The sequence below is a fragment of the Scardinius erythrophthalmus genome, assembly GCF_964197995.2.
Source record: "Scardinius erythrophthalmus genome assembly, chromosome: 20".
NCBI classification, from domain to species: Eukaryota; Metazoa; Chordata; class Actinopteri; order Cypriniformes; family Leuciscidae; genus Scardinius; species Scardinius erythrophthalmus.
Genome location: NC_138240.1, coordinates 12,900,961 through 12,919,228, shown reverse-complemented (window position 1 = coordinate 12,919,228; position 18,268 = coordinate 12,900,961). Strand labels below are relative to the sequence as shown.

General features: G+C 40.7%; 1 protein-coding gene across 3 annotated transcripts in view; it reads left to right on the top strand.

Annotated features, from left to right (window-relative positions):
- The window catches only part of iqsec2a (IQ motif and Sec7 domain ArfGEF 2a), a gene marked incomplete at its 5' end in the record, with an annotated part of 90,275 nt that extends 72,218 nt beyond the window's left edge, over positions 1-18,057 (top strand). For all 3 annotated transcript variants that reach the window (XM_081348318.1, XM_081348319.1, XM_081348320.1), the window contains 11 exons: positions 2,937-3,994; positions 5,053-5,214; positions 5,379-5,501; positions 5,592-5,758; positions 5,841-5,980; positions 6,148-6,273; positions 8,300-8,399; positions 9,133-9,294; positions 9,484-9,675; positions 12,920-12,969; positions 13,854-18,057. In XM_081348318.1, the coding sequence (XP_081204444.1) occupies positions 2,937-3,994; positions 5,053-5,214; positions 5,379-5,501; positions 5,592-5,758; positions 5,841-5,980; positions 6,148-6,273; positions 8,300-8,399; positions 9,133-9,294; positions 9,484-9,675; positions 12,920-12,969; positions 13,854-15,056 (3,483 nt within the window). In that variant the 3' untranslated portion in view covers positions 15,057-18,057. The remainder of the gene's footprint in view (positions 1-2,936; positions 3,995-5,052; positions 5,215-5,378; positions 5,502-5,591; positions 5,759-5,840; positions 5,981-6,147; positions 6,274-8,299; positions 8,400-9,132; positions 9,295-9,483; positions 9,676-12,919; positions 12,970-13,853) is intronic.
- Between the last annotated feature and the right edge of the window lie 211 nt (positions 18,058-18,268).

Below are 18,268 nucleotides of genomic sequence, written 5' to 3'. Positions count from 1 at the left end.
CGTGACGTGAACTGTCTCTGGATCGGCAGACGTGACGACCTCCATGTCTTGAGGAACAGAGGACGCCTGCTTCCTCCTTCTCCGCCTACGACAGCAAGATGGTGGCATCGAGCCCACTGCCTCTGGAGGCCCAACAATCTCCGCGGTCCTTCGCACACACATGGAAAAATACTCAAACAGGGAAATATGAGAACCTGAATCTCCTCCAGATGGAAAAACCTCACTCCGCGGTATCCACATATTGGTCTGTCCGTTCTCTAATTCCGCTGTACTTGCTGGATCTTTATATTGGTGGATTCCTTCTGTCACGATACACACACGGGGAAAAGGTAAGATCCAATCGCAAGTTTAACTTATTAGGGTAATCCGTACTCACAAACTAGTCCAGGCAAAAGGTCAAAATCCATAAAAAAGCAGTCAAACCAAACAAGAACCAAACAAGAACCAAACAAGAACCAAACAAGAACCAAACAAGAACCAAACAGGCATGGAACACAGCGGTGCAATGACATTAAACAAGGAATCCACAACAATCACAAAACAGACAGGGTATAAATAGACAGGTACAAACAATGTGAGTGGAAACAGCTGTGTGCAATGATCATTGATGAGTTCAGACAAAGGATTATGGGAAATGCAGTTCATGAGTGAATGACACCGTGGGGGAAGAGGACCTCTAGTGGTTACCCGGGGATACACAAAACCAGACACTGTGACAGGTTGACACTGATATTCTGACAATGACTTTTATGTTATGGACAATAACTGATAAATAGTAATATTCTATACTATTTTGTTAAGATACTTAAAAATAAAACACTGAAAACTATAGTCATTTAAATGCTTTACATTTTAAAATGTATTAAAATAGAAAACAGTTTTATTTATTTTTAAAAATGAAATACAGTGCATACATAATTATTAGGCAAGTCAATATTCTGATCATAGTGTTTTCTAGTCACATTTTACCAATTCCAAGCCATATCAAACTTATTAACTACTATTCATTTTTTTATATGTGATATATAATTGTTAACCAGGGCTGGAAGTGAAAGATGCCTTATATTCATAATTGCATAATTATTAAACAGGTTTTCTTTTACAGGTAAAAAAGGCCAAAAAAGAGATTTAACTCACAATGAAAAGTCAAAAATTATTAAATGGACGTGAGAAGGATGGCATGCAGCAGGGTCACAAAAAACAGGTTGAGAAGGAAAGATACTAACTGCAAAAGACTTTAAGAATTAAGGTGAATAATTAGATGTGAAGCCATCAGGAACCCTTTAGTCTCCAGTGCCATTTTCCAGAACTGCCAACCTACTTGGAGTCTTCAGAAGTACAAGGTGTCAGGTTCCCAAATACTTTTCTAAAGAATCCTGAAACATGACCCCAACTTAATAAAAAACATAAACTGAAGTGTTGTGAAATACATGAAGACTGTGAGTTCATTTTAAGTCCATCTCCTACCCTGAAAGATCTGTCTTGCTCATTGTTAGTAGCAGCTCACACCATGGCTCTCTTGCCACCTTGCTGTTGTCCGACTTCACCTGGTTCTGGTACCTCAAGAGTCACTCTCAACCTATCTGTCCATAAAACTTAAAAAAAAATCTTTTCATGACGTTTCAGCTTTTGATTCTTATTAAGTGGGGGTCATGTTTCAGGATTCCTTGCCTTAGCAAAGTCTCTGAGAACCTGACACCTTTTACTTCTGAGTAATCCAGGTAGTTTGCTTTTCTCGAAAATGGTGGCACTGTAAACTAAGAATTAATGCGAAGAATTAAGTGTGAAACCACCAGAAATTCATTAACATGCTTCTTTTCTTCTCCACCTGTTTTTGTGACCCTGCTGACCCAATGAACAATTTGCTGTCAAATGGCCACACATTAATTTTTAAAATTTCTAAAGCATTGCATCCTTCTCATGGGCATTTCATAAATTGATTTTTCAGTGTGTTAAATCTCTCTCTTTTTTGGCCCATTTTACCTGTAGGGAAAAAAAAGTTTAATAATTATGCACATCTTAATATAAGGTGTTATTCACTTTAAGCCCTCATCAACAATTACATATTGCCAATTAATAATTATATACAAATCTTAATTGTCATTTAGATTTATGTGGTTTTCAATTGGTAAAATGTGCTCAAAATATCAACTTGTCTAATAATTGACGCTTCGCTAAGCCCTGCCCTCCTTAGTTACTGTTGCTACACCTGACAAGCTTTCACGCCTGGCACGTCTATTACAGTATGTATGCACCGGTGTCAGACATTCCCAAGGAGATAATTAGTAATTTTTGGCGAACAGGTGAAATATCTGAGAGAGCAAGACAAAAGGGACTGCAGTATGCATTCGAGGGATATATCCACGACATAATATGCAACCGATTAGAGAATAATTTCATCAAAATTGAAACTAAAGCCTATAGGTCCCAGGGCAAGCAGCAGCCGCCTCATATGTTGACCATTCAAATGGGAAACACACAAATTGAAGAACAGCTATGTTCATGCACAGCAGGGTAAATGAAATTTTAAAATAATCTAATAATTATAAATCAAACAGCTTGTCCATAAATCTTGTGGAATGAACACAAGACATCAGCCTGACCACTTGTTATCACAATGATAACATTCTCCCGCTCATATTTTTAGCACGCCAGGCTACTGCTCACACGTCGTGGAGCAAACGTTGGTGTTTTTGTTAATCCTGTCAACATTTAGTTGTGAATAGGGTTTTTGGGCGTGGCTTAGCGAAGGGTCAATTATGCACGCACTGTAATTCACAATATTTATGTTTTTAATGTATTTTTGATCAAATAAACGTTGCCTAAGTGAGCATAAGTGACTTCTTTTAAAATCCCCAAAAGTTCTTTCAAAAATACTCCAAAAAAGACCCCAAATGTTTGAACAGTAGGGTAAATGTATGTGTGCTTTCTCTCAGGTGACCTCTCTGGCTAACTCTATGGACGACACTCTGACGTGTCAGTCAGGTCGAGGAGATTCTCAGGATGGTGGTGGGGGAGGCGGTGACGAGAGCGAGGATTTCGGAGAGTGTGTGTGGAGCAACAAACCTACCTCACGTAGGGGGGTCTTGGGGGAGCAAGAGCGTCTAGGGGTCATGCACGAGGACAGCACAGCCACCTCGTACAGCGATGTCACGCTTTATATGGACGACGGCATGCCGTGTTCTCCGCTATCTATTGAGCGGGTTCCCTCTAGCACGGACACCGAGTACTGGGGCATCAGCAGTGGGGTTGGAGGCCGTGAAGACAGCCGGGATACAGAGGGTGGCGGGAGCAATAACAGTCGGCGGAGCACGCCGTGCACCGAATGCAGAGATTTCCGCTTGCGTGGTTCACACCTTCCCGTTCTCACCATAGAGCCGCCTAGCGACAGCTCCGTTGACATGAGCGACCGTTCAGATCGAGGCTCCCTCAGCAGACAGCTGCTTTACGAGCAGGAGCCTACGACGGGCGGATCACCCCAAGGGACTCTCAAACACAACCCTGCACCTCGCACACCCAATCCCTGCGCAGCACAGGGCCAAACACGACCACAGGGTCGCCCCATCCCTTCCCCTCTGCCTACACACTTACCACACCACGCTATGATGCACCAGCATCACCACCCACATCTTCACCATCCACTGCACCACCACCCTTTGCCACACATCCATCACCCCTACCCAGACCCCACGTCTCCCTCACCCACCCAACCTCCACTCACACCTCTTTCTTCCTCATCCTCCGCGCCCCTGCCCCCTACTGGCCTGGAGCACTCGGATGGGGACAACGACTCCCTGAACTCCACCACCAACTCCAACGAGACCATCAACTGCAGCTCAGGCTCTTCGTCTAGGGACAGTCTGAGGGAACCGTTGCCTCCTCTAGGAAAACAGACCTATCAGAGAGAGAGCAGGCATAGCTGGGACTCACCTGCCTTCAACAACGACGTGGTACAGAGAAGGCAATACCGCATCGGACTCAACCTCTTCAACAAGTAAGAGATGTTCACCAAAATCCATTACAAGATCAGTGATAGGACTGACATTGTGCGGTTTCAGTTGAAATTTAAATTTGAAAATTGAAATAGTGTCCTGCAGTCTAAATCTATTTAAACAAAATGTCCCCTTTTTAATTTAAAAATCCCATTCTATACACATGTTATGTTTTTATTAAATAATTATTTTAAATGAACTATAATTATTTTGAATGTTCAGTTTCCCACAATTGAGCATTCTTGTTGTTTTATTTTGTTTCATTAACAATTACAATTAGATCAGATTACTTGAGTAACTACATATATAATATTTGTTCTTTAAAAAGTGCATTATCATGTCGCAAATATGGACATGCAAAAAAAAGTTGATTTAAAATAGTGAAAAAAAAAATGGTAACCAATATGTTGCCATTTTTTCATATAACAGTAAACTTAAGATCTTAATGTTAAAAACATTTCAAGGACAGATATTTTTCAATTGGCCATCTACAGATTTCTCCTCCATATGGTTTATCACACCTGTCATATTTCATTTTTACATCCTAATATTGAGGAGATGACAAGCCCAGTGTGAACGGAACTTTTTTCTCACTTAATACCTATGTTAAAATTATAGACGATGTATGACAGCACAGTGTTATTTTAACTTGTCCTTATAAATCATAGATAATTATAAATCATAGAGAACTGATAATAAAAAGTAACTAACATTTTATGGATCAAGACTGATGTGTTATGAATCTTTTAGCACCGGGGGAACTTTTAGCAGGTTCCTTTAGAAAACTAATTCTGATGAGGCAATCAAATGAATTTTAGGATCAGTTGACGGAAATAAATTAAAGACCGCATGATCAAATGCAAAACGTGGGAACCTAAATCCGGATGCAAGAAGTCAGATTTAATTTCTGTTTAAAGTGTCTATACTTCTGTCTACCCTCATGCTGTTGTCAATATGCTCTTTTTTTGTCTTTATTCAGTTTATCACAGATTTACTGAAACAAATCCTGTCCTATCTGTTTAATCCTCACTCTCCTTGTCTTTCTCTCTCTGTCTTCCAGGAAACCAGAGAAGGGGATCCAGTATTTGATAGAGAGGGGTTTTGTCTCAGACACACCTGTGGGCATTGCCCGCTTCATCCTGGAGAGAAAAGGCCTAAGTAGACAGATGATCGGGGAGTTTCTGGGAAATCGACAAAAGCAGTTCAACAAGGATGTGTTGGAGTAAGTAATGATGTTTTTCCTGTCTTCCAGACCCAGACTGTAGCATCCATATGCTGTTCACACCAGCCTGGAGGCAAAAAACAGAAACCAGACACTGGCTAAAAAAAATCAACAAATGCATGTTGGCAGATGAATTCAGCAATCGTTCTGTTTTTCTTTCTCAGCTGTGTGTTGGATGAGATGGATTTCTCGGGTATGGATCTGGATGACGCCCTGAGGAAGTTTCAGGCTCAGATTAAGGTTCAGGGGGAAGCCCAGAAGGTGGAGAGACTGGTAGAGGCCTTCAGGTAGCCTCATGTGACTCTCATCACACCCTGTGCTCTTTTCTCTGCATTTTGTAGTTTCCGCACAAGTATCATCTTCTTTCTTTCTTGCAGTCAGAGATACTGCGTGTGCAACCCTGCACTTGTCCGCCAGTTTCAGAACCCAGACACTATCTTCATCCTGGCATTTGCCATCATCCTCCTCAACACAGACATGTACAGCCCCAACGTCAAAGCTGAGAGGAAGATGAAGCTGGAGGATTTTATCAAGAACCTTAGAGGTGATCCACCCCTTTCCATTGGGTCTAGAATGTCTTTCATGTTCTTTTTCTCATTTGTTTTCCCTCTCTTTTTCATTGACAGGAGTGGATAATGGACAGGACATTCCCAGGGATTTGTTAGTGGGCATCTACCAGCGCATTCAGAAATGGGAACTCAGGACAAATGATGACCATGTGTCTCAAGTGCAGGCTGTAGAGAGGGTCATCGTGGGCAAGAAACCTGTGAGTCAAACCATGTGATTCACTCATGCATGTCATACTTGTGTTAGAAACCCCATATTGTTGTTCAACTTGTAGTTAAAAGGAAATTTGATCTTCAGTTTGTTTGTGTCATTTAGCGTGTGACAGTCCAAGTTGTATTTTGATATGCTGTGTGTATGTGTGTGCAGGTGCTTTCTCTGCCACATCGCAGGCTAGTGTGCTGTTGTCAGCTGTATGAAGTCCCTGATCCCAATCGACCACAGCGGAGTGGAGTTCACCAGCGGGAGGTCTTCCTCTTTAATGACCTGCTAGTGGTAAGTCTTCAAGCAGCACATATTGGTCTAATTACTGCAAGAAGATGTAGAGGAAAAATACTCCCTTTGGTTTAGATAAGATGTGCACTTACAATAAGTGTTTATTAGTACAATATTTGCATTGAAAAATAGATATGATATACATGATATTAACATGCCTCAGACTTTTGCACAGTACTGTATATACACACACACAGTTCATTTGTTACAATCAAGCAATTTCTGGTCCTTGGTGAGCTTAAAAATGTCAAAAATAATATATTCTTTATATATAAATACTATGAAAAATGCATATTATAAGTATTATTATTACAACTATTGCTACAACCAATAGCAATAATAATAAATACTTAATATATAAAAGGCTGTCACTAGATTAAAATTTGTATTCACGATTAATCACACACTTATCGTGAAATTAAGCATACACCATTTATCTTCTTAACACATTCATTTTGTCATAATTTGCTCTATCAATCGCTGGGATCATATTACCTGCACACGCTGCCGAATAGGGCCCTCTAGACTTACTCATATTCTTCTGTTAACGGGTGCCCCTTGTGCCGGAATCCATTATCACTGATGCATATTTTGATGGATTGCGATAGATTGAACTCTGTTAGAATTCTTTATTTTTCAGTTGACTCGTATGAAAAGATTTTTAAGTAAGACAATCTTAGACAATATCTAAGATAAAATTTAAAAACCTATTTTAATCGTTCCTTTTTAATCTCTTTCTCGCCATGAATATAGCCTGGGTAGCTGGCATGGCGTTAAACTAAAAACAAACAAACAAAAAAAACATTTGCTATATCCAGCAAAGTAAACTAACAGATTTAAGGGTGATTCTCACAAAACTGTATTTTCTGCTTTTTTTTTTTATAGGTAAATTTAGGTGTCTTTCCAAAAAAGGACACTTGGAGACTCCAAAAGAACATTTTATAATTCATAAATGTATGCACACCATTTATATAAAAACATTACAGAAAAAAATGAATTCTCTGAATTCACAGTATGTATGTGTACAGTGCAACAGCAAAGAGCTTGTTTACATTTTAGACAAGTTAAGTTGCGATACCGAACAGGACCACATGGAGATGCCAAAAAACTAAACTAAACCAACCCCCTTGACCTGACTGCATATACTTACTACAGTGTCCATTCAGAATGACTAAACACAGCAACATACACATGACAAATCAAAACATTATCCTGAATTTATGTGGAAACAACGTGAATGTTTTGAAATGTGTCTGAGCATAAATACAACGTGCGATCAGTCCATAGAGAGCGCACATACACGGTTTGTTTTCACATCATTATAACAGACTCACACATGCTTGCTGTATGACTCCTGTATGTCACCCCAATCATCTTTACCTTGATTGCAATCTTCATCCATCAAAATTTTACTAGCAAGATGCTGGTTTGCTTTATCCAGCCGAGAAACGTAGTTTCATCTAGCCATACAGCGGTGGGATGTTTTGATATTCTGCTCAGTCTGTATTTCACTCGATTTGTGAGGTCTCGCACTCTTCAGAAACAATCACAGAATATGACAGAGCTCGTGTTTTAAAGCGAAATACACTGGAATGAATGATTCACTAAGAACGCAATGTGAGTCTCTATTCTCTCTGCCACCTCTGATGTAATCAGCCTGGTTTTATTTACATTCGCGCTGTTTTGGACTGGTTGTTTAAATTCCCTTACTGGATCAGTGGACTGAAAACTTTCCAGGAGTTTAGCAGCTTAAAATGATCTGTTCGCAAACAGAGAAGTGAAATCTGTTTAGAATATAAATTTACATCTACCAGGGTTACAGGTGCTTGCGCCATTCTAGATGCTCATTGTGATAAACTCCCGACTTCTAAGATCATCTAACTGCGTGATGTAAATGACATTAATGACACAATTTCGCATGCCTCAGTATATTCAGTCAAGTTTGTCCAAGCATTTTTCTGTTAGAGTATGTATGTGTATAATGATCATAACTACATCCTAACATCCCTTCTGTTCCCCCCTGCAGGTAACGAAGATTTTTCAGAAGAAGAAGACGTCTGTGACGTACAGTTTCAGACAGTCCTTTCCCTTGGTGGAGATGCAGGTTCATATGTTCCAGAACTCCTGTAAGTATATTCATCCCTCCATCTGTCTCACCATCTGTCCCTCCTTCTTTATTTATACTATCACTCCATTCCAGCTCGTTTACACACTCTGCTCTCATCCACTCCATCTCAGCTCGGTGCTCTCTCATTACCCTTTCCTTGCTTTCATGTAGGTGGTGTTTTGGTTTCATCCTCATGCCATCACCTCGATTGGAGCTATTCTGTTGATTTCTGAGAACGTCTGTTCTCTATTTATCTCAATCACTATTGGTTTTGCACTTGTTTTCCACTAACAAAATATCTAAACATCCTTAAAAGAAGATAAATTAGCTTAAAGTAAAATGTCATGTAATTGAGACACTCTATTTTGAATAAAATGTATTTTCCTTACCCCATTGGTCAGTTGTTTTTTATTGTTTTAAACATAAACCTCTCTTTGCTTAAAGAAAAACTAATAGGGTAAGAAAACAATTTGCATATCATTTTGATAGTACACACAGTAAATTTATTTTGTTTTAAAGTCCTTAGATATTTTAACTGGAAAACAAAACCAAGGTTATAAAAAATATTGTTAAATGTGTTAGGGAACTGGCTTTTCTGGGTTTAATTTTAGAACAGTTCTTGTGTGTATCTGTGGACTTTTGTCAAAATGAGAGATCTGTAACTAATTACATGAGGCACAGCACATGCCTCTTTATCTGGTTCTCTCTTTAATTGACTGCATTTACCCTCTATCTCTATCCCTCTCTCTCAGACTATCCTCACGGTATCAGACTGACATCAGCAATGCCCGGCAGTGAGCGTAAGGTTTTGATCGTGTTCAATGCGCCGAGCCAGCAAGACCGAACACGCTTCACCAGCGACCTGCGTGAGAGCATCGCTGAGGTTCAGGATATGGAGAAATACCGTGTAGAATGTAAGAAATCCTTTTATAGGATATGTTCTTTTACACTTGACAGATCCAAAGCATAAGGTTATTTTCCTGTATGCAAACTGAAATTTCAGACATTTGCTGTGTGGCTGATAAATTATTCATTAAGGTTAATGTTCATTATGGTTATTGTCAGTTTTGCTAGCATCAACCCCTTATATCTATTCTCCGTAGCTGAGTTAGAGAAGCAGAAAGGTGTGATGCGTCCAGGGCTCATGAGTGGAGATGTGGGCGGGGTTGGCGGAATGAAGACTGAGGCTGTGAACGGCACTCTGGGAAGGCCCAGTCTGGATGACACGTACGCAGCAGGAGAGGGGCTTAAACGAACCGCACTTAGCTCCTCACTGAGAGACCTCTCTGAGACAGGTACAACACACATTCACACAACAAACTCCCTTCTATTTTAACTAGGCTCTCAAAAAATGCAAGACAAATTAGCACATTTAATTATGCTCCCCAGATTTCTGTGGTCTGTAGAAAAATTTATATGGGGGAAATATTTATAAATCCATCACAGTTTGATCATGAATGCCATACTGTAACAGTTGTGGAGTGCTGAACTTCTGGAATGAAGTACAGATTGACAGACAGTGCCCTCTAATGGCACATTATGTCTTTGCATACTTTTTTTAATTCAGTGTTTGTATTTTGAATGTCAAATTGCAATTTGCAGTGGTTAGTATGTGCACTAGTATGTCACAGTATGCATAGAATGCATAGGTTCTTCATTTGTTCAAATGTGCAGTATACATCGGAGCAGACTCTGTGTAAGGGCCGTGACACCAAGCCAACAGTCGGCCATTTGCGGGCCGTCGGTGAGCGTCAGGCTAGTTTTTGCAGTGTGTTCCACATGTCGGCAGCAGTTCGCCCGATTCAACATGTTGCATCTGAGACGTCGCTGAGAGAGATCATGTTATGTTGGTTTGAGGTTATCCTAACTTTAAGTTATTTACGATGATTTTTAAGAACATTCTTTTCAGGAATATGAATACTTCTTAAATTTGATCTTAAGAACAATATACAGAAGATTATAAGAAAAGTTTTGGGGAATAGAAAATATTCTTATATTTTTTCTTTAGTTAGAAAATAAAAAGAAATTGGCATTTAAGAAAAATGTTATTCTTAAGAATTAGTGAATCTGGCCCCAGTGCATAAGAATAAAAGTGAAAGTGATGAAAATAAGCAAAGAACTGTCCTAATTTGATATAATCTTACCTGAGCATTCCAATACGCAAATATTTTCATAACCGCATGAGCCGCCTGGAATTGAGAAAGGGATCAGAATGATTGATATTCAAAATGGTAAGCAAGTGCTGCTTTGTTTACGGTTTGTACAGTGAGGAAAATAAGAATTTGAACACCCTGCTATTTTGCAAGTTCTCCCACTTAGAAATCATGGAGGGGTCTGAAATTGTCATCGTAGGTGCATGTCCACTGTGAGAGACATAATCTAAAAAAAGAAAATCCAGAAATCACAACGTATGATTTTTTAACTATTTATTTGTATGATACAGCTGCAAATAAGTATTTGAACACCTGAGAAAATCAGTGTTAATATTTGGTACAGTAGCCTTTGTTTGCAATTACAGAGGTCAAACGTTTCCTGTAGTTTTTCACCAGGTTTGCACACACTGCAGGAGGGATTTTGGCCCACTTTTTCCTCCACACAGATCTTCTCTAGATCAGTCAGGTTTCTGGGCTGTCGCTGAGAAACACGGAGTTTGAGCTCCCTCCAAAGATTCTCTATTGGGTTTAGGTCTGGAGACTGGCTAGGCCACGCCAGAACCTTGATATGCTTCTTACAGAGCCACTCCTTGGTTATCCTGGCTGTGTGCTTCGGGTCATTGTCATGTTGGAAGACCCAGCCTCGACCCATCTTCAATGCTCTAACTGAGGGAAGGAGGTTGTTCCCCAAAATCTTGCAATACATGGCCCTGGTCACCCTTTTCTTAATACAGTGCAGTCGCCCTGTCCCATGTGCAGAAAAACACCCCCAAAGCATGATGCTACCACCCCCATGCTTCACAGTAGGGATGGTGTTCTTGGGATGGTACTCATCATTCTTCTTCCTCCAAACACGTTTAGTGGAATTATGACCAAAAAGTTCTATTTTGGTCTCATCTGACCACATGACTTTCTCCCATGACTCCTCTGGATCATCCAAATGGTCACTGGCAAACTTAAGACGGGCCTTGACATGTGCTGGTTTAAGCAGGGGAACCTTCCGTGCCATGCATGATTTCAAACCATGACATCTTAGTGTATTACCAACAGTAACCTTGGAAACGGTGGTCCCAGCTCTTTTCAGGTCATTGACCAGCTCCTCCCGTGTAGTTCTGGGCTGATTTCTCACCTTTCTTAGGATCATTGAGACCCCACGAGGTGAGATCTTGCATGGAGCCCCAGTCCAAGGGAGATTGACAGTCATGTTTAGCTTCTTCCATTTTCTAATGATTGCTCCAACAGTGGACCTTTTTTCACCAAGCTGCTTGGCAATTTCCCCGTAGCCCTTTCCAGCCTTGTGGAGGTGTACAATTTTGTCTCTTTGGACAGCTCTTTGGTCTTGGCCATGTTAGTAGTTGGATTCTTACTGATTGTATGGGGTGGACAGGTATCTTTATGCAGCTAACAACTTCAAACAGGTGCATCTAATTTAGGATAATAAATGGAGTGGAGGTGGACATTTTAAAGGCAGACTAACAGGTCTTTGAGGGTCAGAATTCTAGCTGATAGACAGGTGTTCAATTACTTATTTGCAGCTGTATCATACAAATAAATAGTTAAAAAATCATATATTGTGATTTCTGGATTTTTTTTTTAGATTATGTCTCTCACAGTGGACATGCACCTACGATGACAATTTCAGACCCCTCCATGATTTCCAAGTGGGAGAACTTGCAAAATAGCAGGGTGTTCAAATACTTATTTTCCTCACTGTATATCTGCAGTTCTAGTTTCAGTTTCCCTTTTTGAATGACAAATAAAGACTTTTGATACCTGCTGAGATAGACAGTTATTCCCTTACAAGCAGGTGCAGAACACACATGCTAGTTGGCAGTCGCCTGTAGTCCTTTTGGTGTGATGTTCAAGCGCAGCTTTTTGGCCCAGACGCAGCCAACGTGAGGCGACAACACAGTCGGCTTTTGTCGCCGCTAGTTCTTTGACATCGGCTTGTTGTGTCACGGCCTTAATTCTGTATCACACAATGCAAACATCTTAACTTTGGCCACCTATTTCCATGATGTAATAGCTACCAACATTTTTTAAATCTCTTTCTTTTCTCAGTGTTTAATCAGGTTGCCAAGAGTTAAGAAATATTTACGCAAATAGAAAATAGCCATTTCATTTGGTCGAGTATTAACTCGCAGAATTAAACGTGAATGTAATGTGGTCATATGATGTACTACTCTTTTATATGGTTTCTGAACACAGCTAATGTCGAGTTGAGTGCCGTGAAGTTTAGTTTTGTCAGTAGACGTTTGTGTAGACAATTTGAACACATAGTTCATTGTAAACAGATCATCCAGGGTCAAACACCCAGTATGAGGTTTTGGACAATGTTTTCTCCATGGCCGTTGACCCTGACCTTGCTGTGCTTGGTTGGGTGCAGGAAAGCGAGGCCGTAGAAACAGTGTTGGCTCTTTGGATAGTACCATTGAAGTAAGTCTGACAGATCAACTAACTGCTCGTAATCACGTTGAATGGAATGATCTTGTGTTTGCAGCTTCCTCAAGTGCATGAGTCCTCTGTACTGTATTTAACAAAAACGGCTTTGCATGAATTTGTGATTTTTGTTTGGTGAAGTGCAGCATGTTTTATTCCGTATTATGTAAAAACAGTAATCTGTGTTTGCTTTGCATGCAGCATGTCTAATAGGTTATGCCTGGTGCATTTGATACTAAACACTACTAACTAATGCATGGCTCTGGTAAAATAACGCCTCAATCAGTGTTTGAGGATTGCTTCTGTTTTAAGGTTCAGATACATGTTTTGACTGAGTAAAATGAGTGAGGCGCTCTAATAAGGAAGCTTTAGTTTGTTATATATACTGTATAGTCGATCATCACAAACATCTGACTGCATTGTGATTTGTTTAATGTAACACTGACATTTCTAACTTTTGCAAGATATTTGAGGCTGTTTATATTTAATGCTGAAAGGCTTTTTGGTTTTCTGCTGTCCAGGAGATGCGTCTTCAGTCTCAAGCTACACTACAAATAGTAATGGTATTGGTACCACCGACTACTGTCATTTTGGTACCGTGACAACCCCCTTTTTGTTTTTTTGTTTTTATTTAGAAAAAATTGTATAGCATTTTAATATCTGGTATTTATTGGTTATCTGCTATACATCAATCATTATTGCTTATCTGTATTGGCCAGAATTTTAATATCAATGTATCCCTGAAAAAAAACTATTTGTAAAATTATTTATTTGACGAAGTAACTGGGGCATGTCTGTCACTCGTTAGTAGCAACACTGTCAATCCTCTCAGATTTTCAGTGCAATGACTGTCTGGCTTTGTGTTTTTTTGCGCACTATAGGGATCCATCATTAACAGTCCTCAGCCGCATCAGCGTTTGCCCATGGGGGGCGCTGTTCCCAGCTGCTACGGGCTGGAAGACTACCGGCCTCACCGCCCCATCCTGAGCCCCGGAGTAGGGGTGGGGGGTGGGCCGGGGCAGCTTCACAACGCCATAGGCAATATAGGGGGGGTCCCTGGCATCAACGATCGAGGTGGGGGTCCGGGGAGCAGTTCTGGAGGGAGCAATTCCGGTTCCTTCCTGGGCTCCCTGTTTGGGAGCAAGCGCGCCAAACCCCCTGCTCCCCTTATTCCCCCCGGGCCACATTACCCGGCCCCCGTGCCACCTCCTACTACAGGAGGACCGCCGCCTCCGTCCCCCTCCGCCCTCAGCCAGTCAGACCCCGGTGGGCCTTCCAAGATCCAAGCGCTGCACGCTCAGTACTGTCACAACAACTTTGGGCAGCCTCCGCCCCCCTACCACCATCATCATCGGTATCACGTGCAGGTCGCCACCCCTGGCCACCCACCCATCCATCACACCATACAACGCGGGTCCCTCCCGCGACGAGGGCCGCCCGCTCCTTCACACGCCCAGCTCCAGCAGCAACTATCCCATCATGCTATGCAGCAAGGCCGTTACGGCAATATGGCATGCACTCCACCGCCTCTGTCCCCGCATTCGCCCCATTCACCCATCGCCCCTTTCAACTTCTACCACGTGCACCCCAATACCATACGCCACGTACGGGTGCCCGGTCCTACCGGCAAGCTTCCTCTTACTCTGTCTCACTCTCAGCCCCACCCTCACGCCCACTCCCACGTTCACTCTCATACCCACAGCCATCCCGTCCACGCCCACAGCCCTCACCCCTTACTGCATCACTCCGCCCATCAAACTCATTTCGTTTTCTCGCCGCCCCCTCAGGCACCATCCGCCATCACCGCCCGGCACATACCCCAGGGCCCCGCCCACTACATACCACAGTACCCGCCTCTTTCTTCCATTCCGCCGCCTCCACCACATTCCCCATTACCTCCTCCGTCACCACATACCCCTCTCACCCCTCTTACCCCGCTCTCCCCACTAGCCCCGCAGCTCCCGGGACCTATGGGGGTGCTGTCAGGCGGCCCAGGAGGCGGAGGCGGAGGCGGAGCCAGCAACAGCAGCACGGTCGGCAGCTCCAAATCCAAACCTATAAACCGCATCAGCACGGTGGTGTGAGGGTGAGCCATGGCAGAGGGCACAGAGTCTCAACGCGGAGAAGTCGGAGCCCAGGCAAGAGGAAGCATACCATACTCAGTCTCTGTTACTTCCACATCCGCTTCCCTCACGTGTAGAGTGGGAAACCTGGCTGGCTACATGCTCATTGCTAGCCTGAACAGCCTCTTGCTGTCCGCTGCCATACAAAACAAAGGCTGTGTGACAGCATAAAATCTCCGACTGAAGATCTGAGGAGCCTAATGGAGACAATGGTGAAGCAGATGAAGTGTTTGTAAGAGTTTGAGTTGAATCTGACCTGCATTGCTGCCAAAGGAAAAGGTTACAGGGGGAAAGGGGGTGCCAACTTAAATCAGACTAATGAATTTAAGATTCAGTTTAAGAAGACGATGATGGTGAACTCTTCAAACACTCAACATGGATGCATAACCAGACAGATGAGTGCAAAATATTAAAGAAACTGAACTTTTTTTCATTTGTAGTCTTTTCAGTTTTCATGTGTCTCAGATGACAATCATTTCAGGGTCAGTAAGAAAATGTTTGCTCGATACATTCCTCAAAATTGTCAATCGTATTCCTCAGCGTGTAAAAAGGGCCAGCATGCACTTAGAGGGATGCCAAACACTATATTTTGATTCTTTTACATTTTTATCTTGACTTGTGAGTGAAAGGACGGGGTGGGAATTGCTGGGAAAACTTCACTTAAATCTACATGGTAAAAAAATGTATCACTATTTTGGAACTATTTGAAACTGTTTTTTTGCTTTTTGTTTTTGTCTTGAAGAGGCTGGGCATCAGGTTTGCAATAAGTCAGCCATAACAGTAAAGTGAAGTCATTGAAACCTCAGTGAAGTCATTATGTCATTTGCGCCTTTCATTTATTAAACAGAATGTGTAGAAAGAGATTTAAATTGTTTGGTAGATATTTCTTTTTTCTATTATATAAGACAATTAAGTCTAACCTAGCATAACAAACCTAAATGTAACATACACAAAAGAGTCATAACTAATAACGACCAATAATCAAGACATGGATAAATAGAAAAATCAGCACTGCATTTATTTCCTGCCACCTGTTACCTCAGCATCTCTCCTTCTCTTTTTAGCATTGACATTTCACTATTATTTTTGTTTTTTTATTTAAACAATCTCACCTGACCAATGAAACATTTATATTTGGCAATTCATTACATAACCTTAGTGCCTACTGCAAAGGTTTGTCATTGGCGGTTCGGTAAAAGTGGTTACATTGTGATACACCTGGATATTTTCTCTGGATGACCTGTTGGAGGAGCAGGATGATCGTAGAGAGTGTCATTGAAATTTTGAAATGAATTAAGTATTTTTGGACTCTCAGTTAAAATGTGTTACAGATATCTTAAATATTTAGAAGTAACTGAATTTTAAAGAAAATCTGTATATGGGTGATTTTAATGGGTGAATTTATTACTATTATGATGTCAAATACTACTGATATAATTCTTGCTTTTTTGGTGTAAAAGCTACTGCTAATATGATACATGGTTATGTTTTAGCAGAGTGCCGTGCTGAGTGTTTTCTAAGAGCTTTTTTTAGTCAGACCAACAGGCTAGGTTTTTTTTTTGTGTGTGTGTGTGTGTGCAGTTAATGTTTATCCAACTAATTGGACTGCTGATTTCAGGTAAATGTTTTGCAGCAAGTTTATAAAACTATATTATCCACATAAATGCTATATGATCCATGTAAAACTTATTGTTGCCAGAAGCCATACACACTTGAGCAACTTGCTCTTTTAATATTGTGAATTTTGCAAGAGTTGCATGTCCAATGTCAGTGCCCTCTTATTTTTTTATATGAAAGTGTGTTTAGAGGACTTCAATTCATGCACACACACTCATTTACACAGAGAGTGTAAAAGCATCTTTAATTGTGAAGATCTTTTTGCTGAAAGTTTCTGGTTTTGCACATACACAAGTTAAAAATCATCAGTGCCTAGGATCCAAAGTCCCTATACCATGTGCATCCCTCCAAACAGTCCCTATCTCTTTCTACTTCTACTTCCCCCCTCGACAACCAAAATGGGCCGTGCTCTCTCCATTAAGCAGAATAATTCAAAGTATTACATTAGTGATGTTTGTGTTGAGGAGTTATTTTTATACTTATAAAATTAAAAATTAAAAGTCCTATAAGGATGAAAACATCCTAAATAAGAATATTAATCTCTGCTGCTAGGCCCATCCCTTTATTTATTTTTTTATTTATTTTTTTCGTTGCCTGTATAAAATACATTTAGTAAAACTACAATACTGTTTATTCAGGTAATTGATTCCAGAACTTCAAATCTGCTAGCGTTATCCATAACTGGAAACCTTAAGGCCCTTGTAGACAAACAGGAACTCCATGTCCTTGTTCAAAAGCTGTGGTGTGATCTGAATTTAGAGGGCCGTTCCATACATTTCACATTTATTTCCTATGGGTGGTTTTGCTTCTCTCTAACTCTAACGCTTTGCTCTTGTGCTTGTATTAAGAGTCCTGAGTGCTGGGGCATGCTGAGCTCAAACACAAATAAAGCAGAGATGTATGAGGTAAAAAATAAAATAAAAAAATGATCCAGTAGTTTTTTGAGATGCGTGTTCTGGTTTCTGACACGCTAATGTCTTGCGCCACCGTGCCCTGTGTTGCATGTCTGCACTTAGCTGAATGATGCTGTATAAACCTGAATGTATATATTAGCTGATATAATTATGCCATATTTACTCTGCACTGGACTGAGGAATCAATATCTGACTGGGAATGGGAACATGAACCATTGTTTACATTTTAAGGACCTGGGGATGGGAGGGGATTGGAACAAATTGTAATTGTAAAATTGTATCAGTATGTGTGTGTAAGAGCAGTTCCTATATTTAAAATGATTAATTGTATGAAGTTTTATTTGTATATATGTATGAGGTTTCGATGCAGAACTAATTCAGAGAAATTATGTGATAATTTATTGCTCTCATTCTATAAAACATGTTCTTGCTGTTGGAAAGTTGTTTTTTATTAATATTATTTTTAAATATTTTTGAGTGACTGTTTGGCTGTGTGTGTACAGTATGGATGTATATGTGCATGCGTGCAATTAGTATATGAAATCAAGCTAATTACAGATTTATATTAAGCATACAAAATCATTTTATTTGTCTAAAATGTTATATTTTTTTATACTGTCTCAGCAATGCATTGAAATTACC